Source organism: Pararge aegeria, chromosome W, assembly GCF_905163445.1.
Source record: "Pararge aegeria chromosome W, ilParAegt1.1, whole genome shotgun sequence".
NCBI classification, from domain to species: Eukaryota; Metazoa; Arthropoda; class Insecta; order Lepidoptera; family Nymphalidae; genus Pararge; species Pararge aegeria.
This window is the reverse complement of record NC_053207.1, coordinates 515,394-543,198: the sequence shown is the minus strand read 5'-3', so window position 1 is coordinate 543,198 and position 27,805 is coordinate 515,394. Positions and strand designations below refer to the sequence as shown.

The following is a 27,805-nucleotide window of genomic DNA, read 5'->3' as shown; positions in this document are numbered from 1 at the left end:
ATACATTGTAAAGTCAACATCTCCTGAGGATGCTCCGGTGTCGGAACGAATGGGTCGCTATATTGTGGTGTCGCTAATCTTGCATTCGAAATTTGTCATAGCGGATAATGTTTGTCGTAGGTAGTGCGATAAAGCCGCCAAATTGTACCTTCTTACTATGTTATGTCTGTGACTACTTTTTTCTTGGTGTACAATAAAAGTGTACCTATACATTCTTAGATTCAGTATAATATTCTCTTTGTCAAGTCCTTTATTTGATATAGAGAGAGTTGTGAAAACAATGTAAGTCGCAGTTTCGTATTGGCGGCCATCTTGGATTAAAAATTTGTCATCGTGTATCGTGGTCTAATAGTTAAGTCGTTTTATTCGATACCCATATTGTGGGAGTAGTGAAAATATATGTTATACGCCACTTTGTGTCTTCGGCCATCTTGGAACTGAATATATTGACCAAATTACTATTTATACTTAGCCCAACGGCTAAGTCTAGCATTCAAAGGTGCAGTAGCGCCAACATTTTGGGTGCCATGCCCGTAAGTGAACAGTTAGACGGCTTATATTTTTTGTAAATATTAATTTTAGTGTGTGATTATTATTATTGAAGATATAATTCTTTTGGCGCGTTAGGGAAAATGATGAGAGTAAATTTTACGATGCGCGCGCACACTGTCACAAAAAACCGACAACCTGAAGTTAGCTGTAAGGTTTGACAGTGTACACTTTGAATTGTCAAAGTCTGCGGGCTCATTCCGGTGATTTAATTGTACAAAAATCTTAAATTTTAAGGTTGAGTGAAACTTGGTTGTCCGATAACTACGAGTCCATTAGTGCCCAAATTAAATTTTGTTCATTATGTCCATTCCTTTAAATATGCATAAATATTTTTTTTGTGATACTTAAATAAACTTTATTTAACTAGATAGTGAGTTATTATAAACTTTCAAGGAATGTAATGTATTTTTTTCTATTGTTAGAGTCGTTTTTTCTACAAACGTAGAATAAGGCGAAATGTAAAATTTTTGAAAAGATTTTTATCTTGTTACGCCAAAGTATAACTTCTTACGCGTGGACATAAGTAGACACACGTTTTTTTATATATATTGCAACACCTCCATTTTGGAGGTGTTGCAATATATATAAAGAGGATTTTAAAATGGAGACTTCCACAGTTTTTGTAGGAGTTACTTCGGGTTGTAAGCTACAGTGGGGTGGCCATATCGAGACACTAGCAAGTAAGCTCAGCTTAGCTGCTTATGCTGTCAGAAAAAATAGACAGATAAAGAAAAAGCTAGGCTTGTTTATTTTGCATACTTCCATAGTGTAATGTCGTATGGGATCTTGTTATGGGGCAGAGCTGCTGATATAGAAACTATATTTACAGAAAAGAGCTGTGCGATCGATATACAAACTTAGATCACGCGAATTCCTTCGTGCCATATTTAAAGAAATATGTATAAGTACTTACAGTAATATGAGCGTATTAAAAGTGGAAAAGATTTTTCCTCTTACAGCCCAATCACTGCTGGCGTGCCACAGGGCGGCGTTCTATCCCCTCTTCTCTTCGCTTTATATATTAATAATGTTACCCAGCATCTCTCCTCTTCTTACCACCTTTATGCTGATGCTCTTCATCTGTATACTGCTGCGCCCTCCAATGATACTCATGTTGCTATATAATCTTAACCGTGATCTAGATAAAATTAACACTTGGAGCGAGTCGTATGGATTGAGTCTAAATCCTAATAAATCTCAGATCGCTATATTGGGTGGTCCTAAGCAAGTAGGGAAGATCGTGGCAAGTAACTTACCTCCGATCCGGCTTGGTCCTACAGTTCTGGCTGTAAGTTCAACTGTCAAAAACCTTGGCATACACATTGACTGCTCTCTAAATATAGCTGTTGTAAGCCGAAAGTTATTTGTAACAATTGGATGCCTAAGGCGTTGGAAAAACTTTCTTCCTATAAAAACCTAAATCTCCTTAGCTCATTCTCTTCTCTTACCAATTTTGGATTACGCCGACTCTTCCTATTCTGACTTGTCTGATGAGCACCTCAAGAAGCTTGAACGATTGCAAAACCTTTGGATAACGTTGATTTTCGGACTACGTAAGTTTGACCACGTGTCGAAGTACAGAGCCCGGTTGAAATGGCATCCGATCAGGCTGCGCCGCAATTTACACTTACTTTCATTTCTATATTTTGTTCTATACAACCCCCATGCGCCATCTTATTTAAAGGAGCGTTTTTCCTTTCTTGGCTCTAATATTGAACAGCAAAATCTAAGATCGTGTTCTGACAATCGTTTACATATCCCTGCTAGTCACACACGATACTATAGTAATTCATTTACCCGTAAGTCCGTCAAATTGTGGAATAGCCTTCCCTTTGAAATTCGCAATTCCAAATCCCTACCCATCTTCAAAAGCAGATTTTGTTTATGAGTAGGTAGTATTAGTACAAAAGATTGTATTACTATGAGGTACATACATTTGTTTAATATATGTATATGTATATGTATATATGTTTATTTTATTATATATTTGTTTTATTAATTCTTATATGTGTATGTTATATAGTATGTAGTATATATATATTTCATATATTTTTTTTCTCTTGCCCGTGTATGTTTCATTGTTTGCACTGTCCCTCTTGTTTTCTATTATTACTTTCACCAAGGGTTGTCTGTAAGAGATTGTTTTTGCAATAAGGCCGCCTTTGCACACAACTGTATTTAACTTTTTTGTTATTATTTTTTTTTAATTGTTTTTAATTTTACTTTTTTTTTTGTTTTCTTGTGTGTTTCTTGTATTGTTTCTAAGTTTGTGCAATAAAGTATTCTAAATTCTAAAAAAAAAATATGAGTAAGTATACCTATTTCTTTAAATCTCGCCTCGCAATATATTTATAATAATATAATCTTTATACAACATAAGTAAATTGTAAACGAAAAGTCGATATAAACAATCTAATTAATTGGCTTACTAGAAACGAACATAAATTAGTGATATCTGCATATTGTCTGGGAAAAGTACAGAAATCCTTTGTGGGGATGGGTATATGCTTTTATAACATGAAACCGAAGGTAATATTAGACCTACCTTAGTTAAAACAATGTATCAAAACACATTTAACCAATCGTAGTTACTACACGATTGATTGATTACTACACGATTGATATGTTCCTATTTTGTTAACAGATTCACTAAATTCCTCACCTACTGCAGCTCAGAATTTATTAAGAGGCAACATTAATGAGTGCAAAGTTTTATTTCATTTCAAACATATAGATGCATCGGATATCAGTAAAAACTTCAAGTTGTTAAAATTGAAGAAAACAGGTGATATATGGGGAATATCGGTAAAGGTAATATCTCAAATTATTGACGTCATTGCTCCTCTTTTAGCCATAATTTTCAATGAATGTGTTGATTTAGGTACTTTCCCGAACCTAATGAAACATAGTAAACTCATTCCTCTATTTAAATCTGGTAATAAAAATGATATAAACAATTACAGACCTATCTCAATCTTACCAGCACTTAGATATTTGAAAAAATTATATTAAATCAACTCTTATATCATTTTAATGTAAATAACTTACTACACCCTGAGCAGTATGGCTTCACTAAAGGTCGTAGCACAACGGACGCAGGCGCTAAACTTATAAAACATGTTTATGATGCCTGGGAATGTTCACAGAACGCCATGGGTGTTTTTTGTGATCTATCTAAAGCTTTCGATTGTGTTGATCATAAAACCTTGCTTCTTAAGCTAAGCCATTATGGTATCCAAAACGTTGCACTAAATTTGGTTGCCTCTTATCTCAGCAATAGAACCCAAAGAGTTTGCATAAATGATGCAAAGTCTCAGGGTTCAAATACCTCAATGGGTGTCCCACAAGGCTCGATTTTGGGTCCTTTTCTATTTTTAGTGTATATTTGATAAATTCTTATTAATCTGTGGTCGAAGTAATAGATAATGGCTACACTAAGGATTTCCATCTTCCATTTTTTATATATCCGCTTCCTTATCTTTCCCGCATCACGCCGCTAATAGTTGCACACCTATATCCGCGGCAAACGCACGTCAATCTTCGGCTCATCCATTCAATAAAACCACATGGTCGGCCGGCCAAAGAACCTTATACTGGACGATTAATAGTATTTGAACCTACATCAGTGCTTTAGTGTTTAGTGATAACTTGTGAAACCTTGTGAAGTGACGAGAAATCAAGGGAAAACTGCATTACGAAGAACTGTAAGTCCACGTGCAAATACTTTGTCCAACCCTAGTTATCCCTTGTTTTATATCCTTTAAAGCCATAGTTTAACATTAAAAAGGGGAAAAGAATCCAGCAAACCCTAAAATATACAGTCCACTAAATTTACAAAGAAAATTCCATTTTATGGTGATGATTCCCCGAAAGTAAAAATGGCGTCACCATAAAATTTGGTCACTTCGAGCCGATTTCATAAAAAATATTTGATCACTTCCATCGAATTTCATAAATTTTAGTCATTCGATCCGAAGATCGGCCGATTCGATTTAAATTCATAATTTTAGGATTTAAATTCGTTAATCATTACATTCTATGACTTTAAAGTTCGGAATTATTATTAGTCTATGCAACTTAAAGTACGCCATATTGTAGGTATTCACTAGTTCAGTTTGTAATTTTAATACCGCTAAGATATTATCTACATAATAGATTTAACGTTTTGTTTACTAAGTAAAGAAGTACTAAGTATTTTATAATTATATATCTCTTTTCCGCACCGCTTGCTTCGTATTTCTATATAGTTTTATCCCGCTACTTAGTATTAAAAACGGATGAATCGTAGGTAAAGATATCTATTTCAAACGCATCATACCTACCAAACAATTCGCTCGGCCGCAGTCGTTTTTGTCGCTCGCTGCATTCAAGGTCACGCATGACCTCTAACTTGTTAATTGTTATACCTAGTTCTTTGCCCGGTTTAGTTTTTAAAATAGCATTATAGCGCTTTTATTTAACCGCTCGCGTCTATAAAGGGGTTGTGTGTTTATTATTATAAGACTGCAACTACTTTATATATTTTACGCATTTCTTGACGCATTTGCAAACACATATATACCTTTTTTATTATATTTTTATTTTTATAATTCGGTTTACTCCTTCAAAATGAATAAACCAGAGTCGGTTTCTTCACCAAGTCCATATAGCAAGGAAGAATGTAAGTTACGGTTGTTGGAAGGCAAACGGGACGTTATATTTGCTCGTATGCAAAGAATGTTTGACACCGCTATTCGGATCAAGTCGAATCGGACAGCAGTAAGCTGCCTTCTTTATTGTCTCAGGCTTCAAACATAGACACTTTACGCAAAGAGTTTGAGTTAAATTTAGATTTATTCAATGAGGCGCAGTTAATGTTGAATCCAAAGGCTATAATTAATTACCAATCGTGGACTTCATTTGAAGAAATGTTTTGCTATGTCAAACAAATAATGGAGCGTCACTCTAATGTTGTTAATACGAGTTCAGAGAATGACAGCGCACGTCCTATCTCTAGTTTTCCTAAATTAAAATCCCATCTTCCGCCTATAGACTTAATGGAGTTTGACGGTCAGTTAACTAAATTTCCTTTGTTCTACCAGCAGTTAAAAAACATGATACATGATAATCCTAACTTAACCAATAATGAAAAGGTATTTTATTTAGTTGGTAGGTTAAAAGGGAAAGCCGCATCTGTATGTGCAGGATTGCCAGCCACCGCAGAAAATTATCCTATTATTTGGGAGGCGTTAATACAAAAATACGACGATCCGCGTTCGTTAGCCTGCGCTTATTTAAACCAATTATTGCAATTTAAACCGCTTGCTAGTACTAATGCTAATTCATTAGATAGCTTTATAAATACATTTAATTCTTCAGTAGAAGCTCTCAAACAATTAAAAATCGATCTTACTGATTTTATATTCTTTCACTTAGCCACGCTTAAATTAGATGCTGATACAGTTAAAATGTTTGAGATAATAAATCGCAAAAACCAAATTCCTACCTATAGGAGTCTTATAGAATTTGTGAAGGAACAGAATAAAGTAATGTCGCGCTCTCTTAATAAAGGATTAGAATTACCTCAAAATAGAACTAATAAGGGTAATTCGATTCCGAAGCCTTCTACCAAAAGTTTTGTAAGTACAGAAACTGGAAATACTTTAAATAGTGCAGCTTGCAGTTTGTGTAAAATTGGTCAACACACACATCTTTATTCTTGCCCTGCATTTATGAAGTTGTCTCCGCATGAGCGGCATTTACATGTAAAAAATAATAACTTTTGTAACCGATGTTTGTCGACTCATCATAAAACTTTAAACTGCTCTTCTCAGCGAAACTGTAAAAAGTGCTCATCGGCATCACATCATACTGAATTGCATTTTGAACGCAATAATTACAACGCTAAAGATTTATTACCTAAAACGTCCAAATCTAACATAGGTAAACCGCCCTCATCTCCTAACGCAATTAATTCGCCTCGCGTGTCATCAGTTATTACTGAGGCACCTTCAACAAGCTCCTCTAGTGAAAATACACTTAATAAAAATAATTTTATATCTCAGACCACAAATACCACTTTGGTATGTAACGTATCATATGATTGTTTAGAACGCGTCACAACAACCACTTTGTTAGGTACTGCGAAAATAAGAGTGTATGACAAAAATAATTGTGCACATCTTATAAGATGCCCAGTGGATCCCGCATCGCAAAGAGATTACGTTTCAATCAGTTGCTGTGAAAAATATTCGCTACCTATTAGCTTTCAGAGTCGTTTTTCTGAAGTTCAAGGCATCGGCGGAGTATCGCAAAAAATAATTGGTGTTTCAGAATTTACGTTTAAATCTCGTTTTAATGACGCGAATGAATACTCAATACGCCCTCTTGTAGTTGAGCGAATCACTTCTCAACTGCCTGACTCTCATGTAGACATCACAGCCATTGATGGTCTTATTAAAAATTTACCTCTGGCTGATGATGATTTCGCAGAACCTGGTCCAATTGATATATTACTAGGGGTAAATGTGTATCGCAAAATAGCAATGGCTGATAAAATAAATGGTTATGAAAATATGCCTTCCGCATTTGAAACCTCTTTGGGTTATATAATTATGGGCGATGCACCTATTTTATCTAAACTTAATAATTCCCGCGCTTTGTGTTTTTTCACGAGTGAACCTTTAGATAAAATGTTAGAGAGATTTTGGACAATAGAAGAGCCTCCTTCCCGCAAATTCTTAAGTCCTGATGAACAAAGGTGTGAGGACATATATACGGCTTCCACTGTACGCCAACAGGACGGAGCATATTCGGTAGATCTTCCCTTTAAAGAAGATCCTAATTTATTAGGTGATTCGTATTTTACCGCAAAGAAGCGTTTTCTCAATCTGGAAAAACGATTCATTAGAGATCCCGGACTTCATATTAGATATAATGAAGTTATTAAGGATTACCTTGATAAGGGTATCCTCACACGCTTACCACCTGATGAACCTGCTTCACCAGGTTATATCTTAGCGCATCATCCAGTGATACGCGAAGACAAGAGTACCAAGGTACGAATCGTACTAGATGGTTCTTGTCCCACTGATTATTCTCTTCTTAAAATAGAAGAACCCTCCGCAAATAGGAAATTATCTTTAAATGATATTTTGTATACTGGTTGCAATTTGCAAGCAGACATATTTAACATTCTTTTGAATGTCCGCATTTTCCGCATCGCATTTTTTGCTGACGTCCGCCAAATGTATTTGTCTATATATGTCAATTCTCCGCACCGCAAATATCAACGCATTATTTATCGATCTTCACCAAAGGACCCACTTGAAATGTATGAATTTACTCGAGTGACCTTTGGTCTCCGCTCATCGCCCTTTTTGGCATTACGCACACTGCGCCAGCTGGCTAGTGACGAGCGCCAGCAATGGCCTCTCGCTGCACCAGTTGTTGAGAGAGACGTCTACATGGACGACCTAGCTTCTTCCGCCTCATCTCTAGATGAAGCGGTAAAGATAGCTCAAGAGTTGATACAACTGTTTAAGGCTGGTGGATTTGACTTAGTGAAATGGACCAGCAATTCGACTGAATTGCTCGGACACATTCCTTCATTTCACCGCCAATCTGAGTCGATCTCTCTTGACACTGATGACTCCTTTAAGATTCTTGGTCTTCATTGGCTTCCCGCATCTGATGAATTTATTTTTAGAGTTTCGCAACCGCAAAGTGATTGTACCAAAAGAGCTATACTTTCAGCTACCGCGCGTCTTTATGACGTTCTAGGTCTTGTTGGTCCAGTCATTTTATTCGCTAAATTACTCATAAAGGAGTTATGGCTTCTAAAAATAGGATGGGACGAGTGCCCCCTCAACACATATATGAAAGATGGCAAAATTATATAATTGAACTGCCTATTATTCAGAATCTTAAGTATCCTCGTCATGTTGGAATAGAAGACACTTCTGAAATTTATCTTCTCGCATTCTCTGACGCTAGTGAGCGAGCATTTGGCTCTGTTTTATACTTATACGTTAAAAACAGAAATCAAAGGCCTATAATTACACTTATTTGCTCTAAATCCCATGTAGCACCGGTAAAACCAACGGTCACGCTAGCTAGGTTAGAGTTAAATGGAATAGTATTGCTTGCTCGACTTGTAAATTCAGTATATAATATATTGTCAACCCGCATCAAAATAAAGGAAGTACTCGCGTTTTCTGATTCAGAAGTCGCCCTTTGTTGGGCACTCTCTTCGCCACACAGGTTTAATACATATGTGGCTAACCGCATCTCTCAAATTCATACGCTATTGACATCAATTAAGGTGAACTTTTATCACATACCTGGTGTTCAAAACCCCGCGGACTGTGTGTCTCGTGGCCTTATGTCCACACAGTTTTCAAAACACGACCTTTGGTTTAAGGGTCCCCCATGGTTGTCTTTATCTTCAGAAGAGTGGCCTATAACAAAGTTTTCCTCTCATCAGGTTTCTTCATTACCTGAGGAGAAAACTACAACGCACTTAATAATATCGCACGATGAATATACAATTATAAAGCTTGGATCTAAATGTTCTTCTTGGACTAAATTTCTTCACGCCACGATTTATGTACTCAGATTCATGAAAAAACTTCCGCGCAGAGATATTATTACAGCTGAAGATATCAATGCAGCTGAATTACTGATAATTCGCACAGTACAACGCTCAGTCTTTCAGACTGATATTGACAACATTAAAAATAATAAACCATGTTCGTCAAAATTACGAAAATTATTTCCTTTTGTTTCTGAGGACATTCTTCGAGTGGGTGGACGTCTTGCTTACTCGTCGTTAGATTACTCGCATAAACACCCAATTTTATTACCCAAGAAGGGACACATAATAGATCTGTTAATTGATCACTATCATCGTAATCATTCACACGCTGGCCCTCAATTGCTTCTGTCTATATTGAGACAAAAATATTGGATATTATCCGCTCGTTGTGTGGTACGTCAACGCATACATAAGTGCAATGCATGTTTTAGGCATAATCCTAAGCCTACATTTCCACTTATGTCTGACCTTCCTAAGTGTAGGATAGAGAAAAGTAAGGCATTCCTACACACAGGTGTAGATTACGCTGGACCTCTCTATATCACATTGACTAGGAAACGCGGCATACGTAGTCAGAAGGCATATATATGCCTATTTGTTTGTTTGGTTACAAAGGCGGTTCATATAGAGCTAGCCTCTGATCTGAGTTCTGCCGCCTTCTTAAATTGTTTCAAAAGATTCCAGGCCAGGAGAGGAAATTGCGAAGTCCTGTACTCAGACCAAGGGACCAATTTCGTTTCATCCAAGGCTTATTTGAATGAGTTACATACCTTTTTAAAGTCAGAAGATTATTATAAGGACTTTAGTTCCGAATTAGCTAAATATCGTATAGATTGGAAACTTAATGCAACAACTGCAAGCCATTTTGGAGGAGCCTGGGAGAGTAATATTAAAAGTGTTAAAACTCTACTTTTTCGCGTAATCGGCAAACAAATTCTGACATACGAAGAAATGCTTACTGTACTTAATGAAATTGAGGCTGAACTTAACAGTCGACCTCTGTATGTTTTAAGTTCAGATCCCTCTGAACCCTCCGCGCTAACGCCTTCGCATTTTCTTTCAACCGTACCTTTGGAATTCATTCCAGCTCCAGACGTAACTGGAGAACGCGCTGGTCTTTTGTCTAGATTTTCTTTATTGGATTCTCTGGTTCAGTCATTCTGGAAGAGATTCAGAACGGAATATCTGCACAATTTGCAAGTGCGTCAAAAGTGGAACACTCCCACGAATCCGCTTACAATAGGGACTGTTGTGATAGTTATTGTACAAAACGCGCCGCCCTTACAGTGGCCACTTGGGGTCATTACTAAGGTGCTACCTGGCAAAGATGGAGTTGTCCGCGTAGTTCAAATAAAAACTAAGAACGGGACTTATATCCGGCCTATCGTTAAGTTATGTCCGCTGCCAACTCAATAATTTTATCACTAGTTCTCATTTAATCTTATTATCCTTTAGTTAATTTATTTTATTTATCTTTACGCATTACTCTTGTATAGTATACTTACAATATTAGGTCGTATTATAAGTAGCAATTATGTTTATATCCGTTTTATGAAGGGTTCCTTCATGTCCGGGGGGATGTTTGGTAAATTCTCATTAATCTGTGGCCGAAGTAATAAGTAATGGCTACACTATGGATTTCCATCTTCCATTTTTTATATATCCGCTTCCTTTTTTTCCCGCATCACGCCGCTAATTTAGTGTTTTAGTGATAACTTGTGAAACCTTGTGAAGTGACGAGAAATCAAGGGAAAACTGCATTACGACGAACTGTAAGTCCACGTGCATATACTTTTCTGTCCAACCCTAGTTATCCCTTGTTTTATATCCTTTAAAGCCATAGTTTAACATTAAAAGGGGGAAAAGAATCCAGCAAACCCTAAAATATACAGTCCACTAAATTTACAAAGAAAATTCAATTTTATGGTGATGATTCCCCGAAAGTCAAAATGGCGTCACCAGGCAACTCGGCGTCACCGAAGTGCATTAGCCAAAGTAAAGTTTAGTAAATAGTTTTTTTCTTATTACCTAACCTTTCCTACTTTCTGATAAATGTAATTTTAAATTAGATAGGTACCTGCCTAAACAGTTATTACGTTCACTCTCTTTGCCAGTGGAAGTGATCAAAGGACATTAGGGAAGAATATTAATTCTTACATGTTGCAGCCTTCGGCTTCCCGTTGTAAACATGCAGTGGTTAAAGCAGTTGAAGCAGTATTAAAAGTGTAGTTGAAACATTGAATGTAATAAAATTTTAGGTTCTTCAAATAAAACGTAAAGCATAAACCAAGCATAATAATAATAATAAAATTCTTTATTAACAATCTTAAATATTACATTTCAACTTATTTCTACTTAGTATTTCCAAAGTAACAACTGTTTTGGTACAAAATTATGTTTTTTACTAGACACCGGTTATTTGATTGTCTTGCTGCCCTCCAGCATAGGCCTTCCCAAGCATCCCACAAAGATCACTATCCCTTGCTTTTCTCTTCCAAATTGTTCCTGCCACTTTTTTAATATCATCTTCCCACCTACGATACTGTCTACCCTTACTTCTCTTTTTATATCCAGGACACCATTCCATTATTTCTTTTGCCCATTTTTCTGTCTTACTTCTTACTGATAGAACACTTCTTTAATTACTGATAGAACACTTCTTACACTATAACACAATTAAAATTCAAGCCTAGAACACACGTACTTTAGACTGCATATCACACGTCAATATTTTAATATCAATATCGAATATTGTCATATCGACATCACTTCGGCCATAAACGTACAACTTACCATGACAGGCTTTTACACTTTGGGATGCAAAGCTTGCAATTTCGTCGAAAATACTTTCATTTGATCTTCTTATTTAAGCTCATTAACTCCCAAATTGATTCTTCCGTCTTGCTCTCGCTCATTACTATAAATACTCGCGTTAATCCCAGATTAAAATATTTTAAACCATTTTCCCTAAGTGTCTACAAGAACAATACTTCCTTTTACAATCCCATCGTTCGCATGTGCCGCCTTTATAATGATTTAGTATCAAGTAATCATAATATTGACATTTTTAACAAAAGGATAAATATTTTTAAAAATCAAATTATTAAGCACTATTCCACATAATCTTTAGGGAAATAATATATATATTATTATTTAAGTGTTTCTTTTTTGTTTCAACTTTAATTTTATCTTTACTTTCTGTTTAATTTAATTCCAAGTTGTGTACACATACTTTGGGTTGTAGCTTAGAACAAAACTTGTTATTACTTATATATAGATCTACTTTTATGAACTGAAATAAAACACAGTACAGAATAGAAACAATGTGCAAATTCCGGCGAAGTCTGATAGGTAACCACTTGAGACGAGACCGAAACTGAGAAATATGATCATATTTGCGCAACCCAATTTTTTTTTTTTTTTATACTACGACAATACACACACCGCCATCTAGCCCCAAAGTAAGCTTTAGCTTGTGTTATGGGAACTAAGGTCAGTCATCTTAGTGAATATTTTTATGAGCAATATATATAAATACTTAGAATATTCATATAAACACATTTTCCAGTAGTAGGAATCGAGCCCACGGCCTTGGGCTCAAAAAGCAGGAACGCTGCAAACTGCGCCAATCGGCCGTCACTAATATGAAACGAATGCTAGAATTCTGGAGTCTCTCAAGTTTATTTAACTGATCTTCAGTTAAGTTAACATAGCTTGCGTCAGCGTAGTCAAGAATGGGAAGGAGTAGGGTCTGTGCGAGCATAATTTTGGTAGGTATAGGAAGTAAATACCGAAGACGACGCAAAGAGCCTAGAGCTGCAAATGTCTTTCTGCTGATCTCATTATTATGGTACGTCCAACTTATGGTTCGGTCAAGATAAATGCCCAGGTTTTTACATTTTCAAAGTATGGGACTGTGACACTGTCAAACTCAATGGGTGGGAGGGAAAACCAGTCAATCTTTGAAATCTGCCTTCGACTGCCAATAACAATAGCTTGAGTTTTTTTTGGATTTACGTTAAGGCCATGCGCTTTACTCCAATTGAAATAACGTGCAAGTCATTGTTAATGCTAGCTATTGCGATTGGAAGATTATCATTACTACTTTATAAGATTTTTATATTACTATAAAATATAAGCCAGAGGCGTCTTTCTTCTTTTAATTCATCTGGCCATCTCTCCCGGACAATCGGGATGAATAGCCAATTTGTTTCAGGGGCAGTTGGCATTATAATTTGTATGTTGTTGCGGTGTTTTAGCTACGTATATATTAATCAAGATTTTCAAAGTGGCCAATATCTACGAGCTCAAAGTGAAAGCTACGAGGAGTTTGGGAAGACGATTTAAAAATAGCCATGGCTGAAGTGCATGTCGTTTACCTGGCATCACATTAGAACGAGACTCAAACTAAATAATAACCAAAAGATACCTCTGGGTCCATCTTCTACGTTTGGTGTTGCTAATAAAAAGCGATTATGTGAACACATAAAGAAACACACGGGAAGAGTAGAAACCAAAGAAGATAAAACAAGAATAAGGAAAACAAAGGCTGTTAGAAAAGCAAAGCAATTCAAACCATCTCAGACAGTAGCTGTGAAGAAGTTTCCCCTTTGCAATACATTTGAAAAAGAGAACGAAGACAAAGAAGAACATAACTATAGAGGCTATGGAGAGAATTATCATGAGATCCGACTCTGCGAAGGTTGGCTGCACTGTAATTTTTAATGGCTCAGGCTGTATAAAAATTGTACGGATTTTGAGGACATGTGCTTTGACTATAGCAACTAAAAAAGAAGGAGTTGAAAGTACGTAAGAGCAAAGGAAAAACGAAAGAGATTACTGGCTATCTCTCCCCATCTCCTAGGGCCGTCACAATTTGGGAGACAACATTATACCCGGACAATCTGGGAGAGATGGCCAGTCGTAAGGTTTTTTGTGGTCATGCCAGATTGTTTATTTTCCTTTGCTTGTCGATTAATTCTTGTTAATATTTGATAAGAGATATAATTAAAGTTTCGTTTGTGATAAAAATAATTGTTTTATTTATTATCCCCCCGGAATTACCCTAATTATTTTTTACTACATGATTGAAGCGGTATTACATGATATAACATTGATCGCATAGTTCCCTTTTTAATGACTCTAGTAGGTGTGTAAAGTTATCTCTTAAAGCCTTCATTTAAAAAAAAAATCTGTTTTGTGAGAAATGAGAGCGGCCTTCTTCCTTGTTAAGGAATTCATCAATCGTGTAGTAACTACGATTGGTTAAATGTGTTTTGATACATTGTTTTAACTAAGGTAGGTCTAATATTACCTTCGGTATCATGTTATAAAAGCATATACCCATCCCCACAAAGGATTTCTGTACTTTTCCCAGACAATATGCAGATATCACTAATTTATGTTCGTTTCTAGTAAGCCAATTAATTAGATTGTTTATATCGACTTTTCGTTTACAATTTACTTATGTTGTATAAAGATTATATTATTATAAATATATTGCGAGGCGAGATTTAAAGAAATAGGTATACTTACTCATATTTTTTTTTTAGAATTTAGAATACTTTATTGCACAAACTTAGAAACAATACAAGAAACACACAAGAAAACAAAAAAAAAAGTAAAATTAAAAACAATTAAAAAAAAAAATAACAAAAAAGTTAAATACAGTTGTGTGCAAAGGCGGCCTTATTGCAAAAGCAATCTCTTACAGACAACCCTTGGTGAAAGTAATAATAGAAAACAAGAGGGACAGTGCAAACAATGAAACATACACGGGCAAGAGAAAAAAAAAAATGAAATATATATATACTACATACTATATAACATACACATATAAGAATTAATAAAACAAATATATAATAAAATAAACATATATATTATATACATATACATATATTAAACAAATGTATGTACCTCATAGTAATACAATCTTTTGTACTAATACTACCTACTCATAAACACAATCTGCTTTTGGAGATGGGTAGGGATTTGGAATTGCGAATTTCAGAGGGAAGGCTATTCCACAATTTGACGGACTTACGGGTAAATGAATTACTATAGTATCGTGTGTGACTAGCAGGGATATGTAAACGATTGTCAGAACACGATCTTAGATTTTGCTGTTCAATATTAGAGCCAAGAAAGGAAAAACGCTCCTTTAAATAAGATGGCGCATGGGGGTTGTATAGAACAAAATATAGAAATGAAAGTAAGTGTAAATTGCGGCGCAGCCTGATCGGATGCCATTTCAACCGGGCTCTGTACTTCGACACGTGGTCAAACTTACGTAGTCCGAAAATCAACGTTATCCAAAGGTTTTGCAATCGTTCAAGCTTCTTGAGGTGCTCATCAGACAAGTCAGAATAGGAAGAGTCGGCGTAATCCAAAATTGGTAAGAGAAGAGAATGAGCTAAGGAGATTTAGGTTTTTATAGGAAGAAAGTTTTTCCAACGCCTTAGGCATCCAATTGTTACAAATAACTTTCGGCTTACAACAGCTATATGAGGCCCCCAAGTTAGAGAGCAGTCAATGTGTATGCCAAGGTTTTTGACAGTTGAACTTACAGCCAGAACTGTAGGACCAAGCCGGATCGGAGGTAAGTTACTTGCCACGATCTTCCCTACTTGCTTAGGACCACCCAATATAGCGATCTGAGATTTATTAGGATTTAGACTCAATCCATACGACTCGCTCCAAGTGTTAATTTTATCTAGATCACGGTTAAGATTATATAGCAACATGAGTATCATTGGAGGGCGCAGCAGTATACAGATGAAGAGCATCAGCATAAAGGTGTTAAGAAGAGGAGAGATGCTGGGTAACATTATTAATATATAAAGCGAAGAGAAGAGGGGATAGAACGCCGCCCTGTGGCACGCCAGCAGTGATTGGGCTGTAAGAGGAAAAATCTTTTCCACTTTTAATACGCTCATATTACTGTAAGTACTTATACATATTTCTTTAAATATGGCACGAAGGGATTCGCGTGATCTAAGTTTGAATATCGATCGCACAGCTCTTTTCTGTAAATATAGTTTCTATATCAGCAGCTCTGCCCCATAACAAGATCCCATACGACATTACACTATGGAAGTATGCAAAATAAACAAGCCTAGCTTTTTCTTTATCTGTCTATTTTTTCTGACAGCATAAGCAGCTAAGCTGAGCTTACTTGCTAGTGTCTCGATATGGCCACCCCACTGTAGCTTACAACCCGAAGTAACTCCTACAAAAACTGTGGAAGTCTCCATTTTAAAATCCTCTTTATATATATTGCAACACCTCCAAAATGGAGGTGTTGCAATATATATAAAAAAAACGTGTGTCTACTTATGTCCACGCGTAAGAAGTTATACTTTGGCGTAACAAGATAAAAATCTTTTCAAAAATTTTACATTTCGCCTTATTCTACGTTTGTAGAAAAAACGACTCTAACAATAGAAAAAAATACATTAAATTCCTTGAAAGTTTATAATAACTCACTATCTAGTTAAATAAAGTTTATTTAAGTATCACAAAAAAAATATTTATGCATATTTAAAGGAATGGACATAATGAACAAAATTTAATTTGGGCACTAATGGACTCGTAGTTATCGGACAACCAAGTTTCACTCAACATTAAAATTTAAGATTTTTGTACAATTAAATCACCGGAATGAGCCCGCAGACTTTGACAATTCAAAGTGTACACTGTCAAACCTTACAGCTAACTTCAGGTTGTCGGTTTTTTGTGACAGTGTGCGCGCGCATCGTAAAATTTACTCTCATCATTTTCCCTAACGCGCCAAAAGAATTATATCTTCAATAATAATAATCACACACTAAAATTAATATTTACAAAAAATATAAGCCGTCTAACTGTTCACTTACGGGCATGGCACCCAAAATGTTGGCGCTACTGCACCTTTGAATGCTAGACTTAGCCGTTGGGCTAAGTATAAATAGTAATTTGGTCAATATATTCAGTTCCAAGATGGCCGAAGACACAAAGTGGCGTATAACATATATTTTCACTACTCCCACAATATGGGTATCGAATAAAACGACTTAACTATTAGACCACGATACACGATGACAAATTTTTAATCCAAGATGGCCGCCAATACGAAACTGCGACTTACATTGTTTTCACAACTCTCTCTATATCAAATAAAGGACTTGACAAAGAGAATATTATACTGAATCTAAGAATGTATAGGTACACTTTTATTGTACACCAAGAAAAAAGTAGTCACAGACATAACATAGTAAGAAGGTACAATTTGGCGGCTTTATCGCACTACCTACGACAAACATTATCCGCTATGACAAATTTCGAATGCAAGATTAGCGACACCACAATATAGCGACCCATTCGTTCCGACACCGGAGCATCCTCAGGAGATGTTGACTTTACAATGTATAATTGTTAAGTCATTATTTATTTAGTCGTATGGCATTTTCTAAGAAAAAGCGGTTTAAATTATTGATATAATTTACAAATTATTTATTTATTTCATCTTATTTATACATAAATACAAATAAATAATACATACGGATAGTTAACCTCAATAATATTGGAGCACTTGAAAAAGTATATAAGCACAATTTTTTTCACTCATATTCACAAATAGTAAGTAATATCAATTAAAATATTCAATTTAAATCACTACTGAATATAATTTATTAGCACATATATAATTCGCACTTGTATGAAACTAAAATACGTGTTGTAAATGTATAAACTAGAAACATGTTGATAAATATTATAAATATGAAAACAGTGATCAGAGGTGACGAGCGTACCAACATGCGCGACTAATATCGAGGTTCAATTTCTATTTTGTTGGTAGCTTTTTTTTCGAGACTTAATGAGCGGTTAAGCAGACAGCTTCATACTGTTAATTTTGTGTCACAGATGCGCGCGCATCTTAAAATTTCACTCTCGTCATTTTTTCATAACGCGCCTAAAGAAGTATAACTTCAAAAATACTCTTAGGAAAATTAGAGTTCAACAAAAGTTTTTAGTAAACGCTACTTGCATGGTAACTGACATTGGTGATGATATTATTGTGATAGCCATATATCGATCACCCTCATTTAAAATAGCCGATCAATTTTTCGACTCCTTAAATATTTTACTTGAGTCATTTAGAAGCTATAATAATAATAATAATCTCTTTATTAAGACAACTAAGGTCCACCTTTGTTAGTAATACAACTTAAACGACTATGTTAGTATTAATTAATTATATTATATTATAGAATTATATTATATTATAGGATAAATTCAATACAATTTGCTTCACCGTACAAGCACCGACATGAAGTGTTGCAAGATAGGTGAATCAAACTTTCCCGCTAACATATTCAGGATGCTGTTTGAGCTCGACCGCAACCTTGTCAGGAGGGATGCCGTCTTTTTCCTTATAATGGAGTAAAAATCATCGATTCGCTCCTGAGCGAACATCCCCGACGCTGAACAGAACCTCGGCAAACCCAACAGTATCCTAAACCCATTATTATACTGTACACGTAATGTGTTCAGTATATTAATGGGTTTAGGATACTGTACTATAAAAATCTAATTGTAACAGGAGATATGAACATAAATATATCAACGGACAGTACGGGTAGAAATAGGCATGTTTACCTTAACGCACTTGCTGAAAATGGCATTCTCCCAGGCCATACATATCCCACCAGAGAAACTAGCTGTCTCGATCACGCTATGATTCGTACCCAAAATAGAGTAAAAATTTTTGTCCTAAATTCATCCGTAACTGATTACCAAGCGGTTACCATTTCACTGCAATCGGAATCAATATATAGAAAAAGTAGTAAAACTATACCTACATTAAATCTACTTTCAGCTGTAGAGCAACTTCAAAACTCAAACCTTCATAATCTTCTTTTATTAGACAACCCTAACGATATTGCACATAATTTAATACATCAACTTAACCAGGTTACCCAAGATAACACTATCATAGTAAAAATACCTAAAAACAAACGGAATATAAAGCCCTGGATTACACCTGGGTTAATGAAATGCATTCGGAACAGAATTAATATGTAGTATAAGCTATATCAGAAATGTGGAGATTCGTAGAAGAACCAAATTTACCGACATAGCTCAACGAGTCGCGAAGCTTAAGTAGCAATGGGCCGGGCACATAGTTCGGAGAAAGGATGGACGTTGGGGTCCCAAGGTGCTGGAATGGCAGCCCCGTACTGGTAAGCGCAGCGTTGGTCGACCCCCAACGAGGTGGACAGACGACATTAAGCGCGTCGCAGGTAGCCGTTGGATCCAAGCGGCTCAGAATCGTGGAACTTGGAACTCCCTACAAAAGACCTATGTCCAGCAGTGGACGTCTATCGGTTGATGTGTGTGATAAGCTAAAGAAAAATCCTGATGATATGATTCTGAAAACTACATTTACACGTTATAGAAACTTTTGTAACAAGATTTTAAAAAAAATCAAAAGACACTACGAACGCAACGAAATTAAGAAATCTATCAAACATCCTGCGGAACTATGGAAAAATATCAAATCTGTTGCCAATATATCTAAAAACAAAAAGCATAGTGCTGAACTATTAAATATAAAATCTTCAGAATATGAATCGTTGAACTTTATAAATGATTATTTTTCTACCGTGGGTAAAAAACTGCCAGAAAATAAAATAAATGAGCAATCAAAGTACAAAACCACACCTATGAACACTCCGTTTGGTGCTCCACTTAAGTCCTTTGGCCTTATTCGTACCGATGAAACTGAAATTAATTCTATAATATCAAACCTTAAGAGTAGTAGCGCGTCTGGATGGGATAATGTATCTTCTAAGTTTGTGAAATCAGTAAAACATCTCGTTGTCCCCGTTAACCTTTCTTTACAATATTTGTTTTCAGGAAGGCATTTTTCCTGACGCTTTTAAGCTGTCCTTAATTCACCCAATCCATAAAGGGGGTAATAAGGGCGTAGTAGACAATTATAGGGCAATTTCCCTATTACCTATTTTATTTCCTTATAAATTTAAGACTGACTAAATATTTACAAGACTTTAACATTATCTCTGATTTTCAATATGGATTCAGAAAGGGTATTTCTACTGAAGACGCTGTTATTTTTATCTTACAGATGAAGTTGTGACGAGACTTGACAGGGGTCAGAAATGCATGGGGGTGTTTCTGGATCTGACCAAAGCCTTCGACGCCGTCTCAGTTCCCATACTATTAGACAAACTTTACAACATCGGAATCAGAGGTACTCCTTTTAATCTTTTTGAGAGCTACCTAAAAACAGAAAACAGAGGGTAAGGATTGGTAATACGTCCAGCCATGATGCATCAAATACACTGTTCTTAATATATATAAATGACCCTTTCCTAACAGCTATAAATGTAAGGTATACTCCTATGCAGATGACACTGCTTTAATTTTTCATGGCGGTACGTGGGAAGAAACAAAAAATAATGCAGAGAATGGCTTAAGGGAGATTGTAGCGTGGCTAAAGAGGAACCTGTTGACCTTAAATATATCTGAAACGAAGTTCATGACTTTCTCCATACGAAAACCTACCCACCCCCCAGGTGACCTTGACATAAAATGCCACTCCTGTCCTAATCCGCGAGTAGCTGATTGTTGTAAATGCCCGAAAATCGTTAAAGTGATGGACTATAAATATTTAGGAATAATAATTCAACACCTGAATTGGCACTAACAAATAGAAAGTTTGATACATAGGACAAGGAATCTTATATAATGTTCCAATCTTGATGTACCTACATTTCAATAAATAAATGGAATATACCCTTCCAAAGGGTTGTCCCTATAATTGTTCTTCATATTTGGCTATATATATTATACTAGTTGTTGCCCGTGACCTCATACGCGGTTGTTGTTGTTTTTAAAGCATCCCGTAGGAACAGTTTATTTAAAATATGTGTAGCGTTCAATAAATCTTCAAGAAATTACATCATGTTTTACCACCTAAATTATTAAAAACCATATATTTGGCCCTAGGTCAGTCTAACTTGACATACTGTATTGCTGCGTGGGGCGGTGCATGTAAGACTAAACTTATTCACCTTGAGAGGGCACAAAGGTCCCTTTTAAAAGTCATGTATTTTAGACCATATAGATACCCAACGTATGATTTATACACTGCGGCAAAAATATTGACAATTAGACAACTATTTATCCTTCATGCAATTGTTAGAGTCCTTAGGTTAAATAAATATGATAAATCTCATCGAAATAGGAGAAGTAACCACGCTGTTATAAGACCTTTTCTATGTAATACTAAATTTGCCAGTAGACAATTTAATAGTCGATTAATTTACCTATATAACAAACTAAATAAAACCCTAAAATTATACGATATGCAGCTATTTCAATGCAAGACTGCATTAACTATTTGGCTAAACAAGTTAAATTACGAAGATACCGAAGAATTATTGAATTTGCAAATTTAGTTGATAAACACACAGACACACACACGCAAGCACTTATTATTCAAAATTCATATATTTCAAGTAGGCATAATATAAGCATTTTTGAAACGTCAAGTATGTTTCTAGAGACTCTATACATACACGCAACCACACAACCACACACACACTAATGACACACACACCCACACCTCCACACATATACATACTAACATACACACACTCACACATACACACACTCACACACACACACACACACACACACACACACACACACACACTATTATTAGCATGTTAGATTATAATAAATTTTCATTACGATGTTCAGGAAGGCATTGAATTTCTACATTGTTTGCTCGCGAATGCTGCTCCAACTGGGATAATCTAGTACTTATATCGCTTATCTTACTTTGCATAATCTTATTTTCCTTTTCCAATGAGTCAATACTCTTAATTTTAATTTGAACTTCTTTCTTCAACTCTTCATGTTGATGCTCCATAAAAGATATAGAATCAGTAACTTGAGTGATATGATCAGATATTTCCCGTAATTTAGCGTCAAATTGAGACATTATGTTATTTTTAAAAGCATCAAGCAAAGCTTTGAACTCCTCTCTTACAACCTGACGTACATCTTCTAATGTTAGATCACAAGGCGCACCGGAGTCACTGTCAGACAATTGAGATTTTTTTCGTTTAGTTCCCTTGGTAACATTCCTATTCGTTTCATAATTACCACCTGAATTATGTCATTGCCAGACAGAGCAAGAATCGGAGTATTTGTATTATCAGCACCAGGACGGGGACGATTACACGTAGGGCACAGCCAAGTGGACAAAAGATCTAATGATAAGTCTAAGTAAGTACTGATGAGCGACTGCAGGCAGCACTCGTATGACTTATCAGTTTTTGAAGAGTTAGCCATTTTAATATCTTTAGATTTTTCAACTACTAAATGATTTCTGGACTGTTTGTAAAATATTGTTAATACAATTAGAATTAAAAATGGAAAAAACCAGATTGCTATGCGGTGACCGGTTTTGATCTCGCGGACATTGAGTTCATGTTGACATCCCGCGCGCTGCGCCAGCCAAACGTTAACTGGTCTGAAATTGTGCATCAGACTAAGGCGGCAATTAGTTGAGGCAACGCCGCGTCAGTATTAATATAATTTATTTTGCTTCAACCCTCACGTCTTGTAAACCCCCAAATAAGTAATTGAGTTAATTAAGCACAAATTATAAAATAATTGCTATTTAATGCAATTTCTTTCACTTTCACGACAGTATTCTGATAGCTTTGTGATGTTATTTTATCATTTGCAACTATTTGACACTGGTTTGTTTAAGCGTGTTAGTTCACGTAGTTAACGTTTAATGCACTTTCGATTTGGCGAAATACACAAATAGACACAATGTTTATTCTTCTTCCTGATAAATGGTAACAAAATGGACGCGAACAAAAATAATTATGGACTACCCCAGGAGGGTACCACTACCGCTTCCGGGAGTGGAGAATCCCTCGCTGAGGCGACTGATCGGCCGTTATCGTTCCGAACAGCCGCCTCAGGCTGCCCCTCGTATTCTGGGGAGGTCAATGATTCGCAGAAATGTTTGTCACAAATTGGAGGCTCGGTTCTGAACCTCCAAAAGAATTTTTTTAGTACCCTTCACGTGAGGGATGAAGAGGACCTACTGAGGTCGCCGCCAGCAATACCGTCAGGTGGTGCTGAGGGCGGCTTCACTACAGTCCGATCAAAAAGAAGTAGGAAGAGAGTGTAACACTCCGGCTACGACCCTTCCCCCGCGCAACTCGCGCACTCCCGCGCAGAGGGGAGTACGAGTGTGCATAAGTAATCGCGATTCACGGCTGAGGTGGACACGTTAATTATAATCTTCCTACCAAATACATACAAATTGAACTTGATAATAATTAGTTCGTGTGAAGTCTTGTGCCCTTAGTATAGTGCTAAATAACCCCGGATTGGGTAAGTGTTGTAAGATCTAAGATTAAGTTAAGTTAATATCAAGAATTTTCCATGCTACAAACGAACATAACATTATAATGCTTACCTTCACTTGCCTACTGTTCGCCTTTAGTCTTTTGTTATTTGTCAACATTATAATATTAAACTCTTTTTTAATAAGTAATTCAGTTAATAGTAATTAGTTATAGTTATTGAGTCATTATACGTAACCATAAGGGTGTACTGTGTTCTTCGCTAAATTGCTAATTGAAATTACGCTGCCTTATGCTAAAGTAACCCTTCTGATTACCACAGCCTAATAGAATAAAATGTAAGCACTGATTACCTAAAATATATAATAATTAATAAATGCCTAATTGAGTAGTTCGGTATTTGTTAATAGAACAACATTCCTACAACTGTGTAATTTATAATCAATATTCCTACATATCAATCATTGTATTAACCTAAAACGAATTGTTCTATATTCCTGTTGATTTTGCCTGGACTGCCTCATCTAGATCTTTGCTTGACACTTGCTATGCTTGAGATTGTCACATCAATAGTCAGTAGCGATGTTGCAGTCGAGTTGCAAAATCAGACAATTAGTGAAATGTCTGGTTTTGTGGATTTCAGGGTTTTTCCCACCTACTGCTGCGGAATAATACTTCGGCTGTCTTGTTGGTCCTCTACGTTCCATCTACTCTCCGCAACAGTGCAAGTTAAGTGGTGTTAAGTGCCGGATACGGGAATCCTATGAGTGTGCGAGAACCCACCTAAATTCTTATATATTAAGTAAATGGTAGAAATCCTGTTGTGCCAATAAATAATCTGTAATACTATCTAGCTTACGTTGTTTCATTAAATAAACCAAAGTGTAACATATGGCGCCCAACGTGGGGCCCAATTAGTGAAATGTCTGGTTTTGTGGATTTTCTAGACCCTACGTAACAGTAAGTATTGCAAACAAGCATGATATGATAGGATTATTGGACACTGGATCTTCAGTGTCTATATTAGGTAATAGAGCTCATGAGCAACTGACAGACACTAACGCTAAAATTCAAGAATGTCCGAGCAATATAGTTTTTACAGCGGCTGGTGGACAAAAATTAATTCCTACAGGCGTAGCGCTATTACCGATTACCTTTAAAAATAAAACTAACAATTTACTCATTTATATAGTTCCAGAAATTAAAAATTCATTGATACTAGGTATGGACTTTTGGAAAACATTTAATATTTTCCCAAATAACTTGGATGCTGTCCAAATGGTAGAAAGGCCCAATTCCACTCTGGTAAAAACTATAACCGATAAAAATGATCGTCTTTGTTCTTACGATAGTCTAACGGAAATCCAAAGACGAACGGCTAATGTTATTATCGACCAATTTAAAGAAATTTCATATGAAACGCGTGGTTTAGGTAGAACCTCTCTTATAACTCATACGATTGACACTGGGGATGCTGCCCCCATTCGTCAAAGATATTACAGGATGTCTCCAGAGAAACAACGCATTTTAAGTCGCCAACTTGATGAGATGTTTCAGGATGACGTCGTTGAACCATGTGAAAGCCAGTGGTTATCTCCCGTACTGCTAACTCCAAAAAAAAATGGAGAACTTCGATTTTGTTTGGATAGTAGAAAATTAAATGCAGTTACGAAAAAGGATGCCTACAGTTTACCCTATATATCAGATATACTTGATAACCTTCGTGATGCTAAATATCTCTCTAGTTTGGACCTATCTAAGAGCTTCTGGCAAATCCTAATTAAGGAAGAAGACCGATGTAAAACTGCCTTTTATATACCATCTCGTGGTACATTTCAGTTTAAGTCAATGCCTTTCGGTCTTACTAATGCACCAGCTACTCAACAAAGGCTTGTAGATACTCTTTTCTATGGCCCAGAATTTGAACACATGGTGTTCGTTTTTGTTGACGATATAATAGTAATCTCACCTACATTTGAAGAGCATATCGCCTTATTAAAACGTGTTCTAAATAAACTTAAGATCGCTAATCTAACTATAAATTTTTAAAAAAGTAAATTTTTTAGAAATAAACTCAATTATTTAGGTTATGTAGTAGACTGCAAAGGACTTCATGCTGATCCAACAAAAATTGAAGCAATACTTAATTATAAAACACCAGGCAACCGTAAAGAAGTGAGAAGATTTCTCGGTACCGCATCGTGGTACCGAAGATTTATACCTAATTTTAGCGCTTTGGCCTCACCTTTAAATAAGCTAACATCTCAAAAGAAAAATGCTCCATCCTTCTGTTGGACACCTGAAGCAGAGAGTTCGTTTAAAAAACTTAAAGAATGTCTAGTGACTGCACCAGTACTTTCCTGCCCTGATTATTCAAAACCATTCGAAGTCCACGCAGACGCAAGTGATTTTGGCTTAGGAGCTGTGCTTACGCAAACTTTGGATGGTAATGAGAAAGTTATAGCTTATATGAGCAAATCTCTTAACGACCAAGAACGCAACTATAGTGCAACTGAGAGAGAGGCTTTAGCCGTACTTACTGCTATCGAACATTGGAGATGCTATTTAGAAAACGGACATAAATTCATAGTATATACAGACCACGCTTCCTTGAAATGGTTTTTAAATTTAAATAATCCTACCGGTCGACTAGCTCGCTGGGGTGTTCGGTTATCTGCTTACAACTTTGAAATAAAACATCGTAAGGGCTCTGAAAATGTCGTTCCTGACAGCCTCTCGCGTTCTGTGCCGATAGCTGTAATAAATGAAAGTTCTAGTAAAAATGTCCCCCCCAATACATCAGACCCCTGGTATCTGAATATTTATAATGGTACTCTAAATTCTCCATCCTAATATAAAAAATCTGTAATACTATCTAGCTTACGTTGTTTCATTTAATAAACCAAAGTGTAACATATGCCCCACGTTGGGCGGCAGAGATCTAGATGAGGCAGTCCAGGCAAAATCAACAGGAATATAGAACAATTCGTTTTAGGTTAATACAATGATTGATATGTAGGTACATTGATTATAAATTACACAGTTGTAGGAATGTTGTTCTATTAACAAATACCGAACTACTCAATTAGGCATTTATTAATTATTATATATTTTAGATTGTTCAATCCTTAGATTGGACACACCATAGGGCCCGATAGGCAGACCCTAGTTCTTGATGCAGGTTTGAGTTAATAAAAAACGTGACCTCAGCGAAGGTTGTATTTGAAGAAGTGAATGATATTGCATATTTTTGTGTGACAAGTTACATTGACAGATGACGCAAAGTTCACTGACATTGACATTAATTATATGCGTACTTGACGTTACACTATGGTTGTAAAGCGCTCCGACATGATTCCCCCTTCTGAAACACCGAGGGTGTTTAAGATGAAGTTTCCGAAAGAAGAGGGCAAATCCGAGTCAAAGCTCTTCTGACGACTCCTCTAGTGGTTTTTATTTCCGCCACTCTTGAAATGCCATCAGGGCCAGGAAATAATCCTACCACTCTGCCCATACGCCAGTGAAGTGGAGCGAGGTTGTCGTCTTGTAGAATGACGAGGTCTCCGACGTGTAGTTTGTCCTTATTAGTGCGCCATTTGGTGCGCTGCTGGAGCTCGCTGATATATTCCCTTTGCCACCGACGCCAAAACTGCTGCCTTATGCTCTCGATTCTCGCGTAGCGGTCAAGACTGCTGGTGCTGGTGCTGTCTTCGATCTGCGGCGACGGCAAACTTGTCAGCGGCCGGCCGATCAAGAAGTGCCCTGGGGATAGAGGGAGCATATCGTTAGGAGAGGAAGACATGGGATACAAGGGACGACTATTTAAGATAGCCTCCACTTGCGCAAAGAGTGTACTCAGTTCTTCAAATGTTAATTTGTTATTTCCTATGTATCTCTTTATATGGTGCTTGGCAGATTTTATACCTGCTTCCCATAAGCCTGCGAAGTGAGGGGCGTACGCCGGTAAAAAAGAAAATTTAATTTGGTTGTCAGCTGCGAAGTCAGATATGACGGGATTTGTTTTCAAAAATTCTGTAATTTCCCTAGCTGCGGCAACCAGGTTTCGACCATTGTCACTGAAAATCTGGGCTGGTTTCCCGCGTCTGGATATCATGCGACGCATGGTTAAAATTAGTGCATCCTTGGAAAGGTCAGTTACGGCTTCTAAGTGGACGCATTTATAACGGAAGCAAATAAACAAACACAAATAGCATTTAATCGTTTTTGCACCTCGACCCTTTCTAGTCAGCATCTGAAACGGACCCGCGAAGTCGATACCGAC

The 27,805-nt window shown here is 36.4% G+C and overlaps 2 protein-coding genes and 1 long non-coding RNA gene across 3 annotated transcripts in view; 1 reads left to right on the top strand and 2 right to left on the bottom strand.

Moving 5' to 3' along the window:
* LOC120635896 (gamma-aminobutyric acid receptor subunit beta-like) overlaps positions 1–27,805 on the bottom strand; it is a 209,193-nt gene that overhangs the window by 172,174 nt on the left and 9,214 nt on the right. The window lies entirely within an intron of this gene.
* On the top strand, positions 23,438–24,377 carry LOC120635898. Its single transcript, XR_005659309.1, has 2 exons — positions 23,438–23,551; positions 24,167–24,377. It is a non-coding gene; the product is annotated as an uncharacterized LOC120635898 (long non-coding RNA).
* Positions 26,729–27,697, bottom strand: LOC120635897. The gene has a single exon (XM_039907111.1). The coding sequence runs from the start codon at positions 27,644–27,646 to the stop codon at positions 26,906–26,908; it is 741 nt and encodes a 246-aa protein (XP_039763045.1). The 5' UTR covers positions 27,647–27,697; the 3' UTR covers positions 26,729–26,905.

Bases quoted from the DNA above. Each gene is read 5' to 3' on its own strand.
- LOC120635897 (XM_039907111.1), bottom strand. From the start codon at position 27,646: ATGCGTCGCATGATATCCAGACGCGGGAAACCAGCCCAGATTTTCAGT.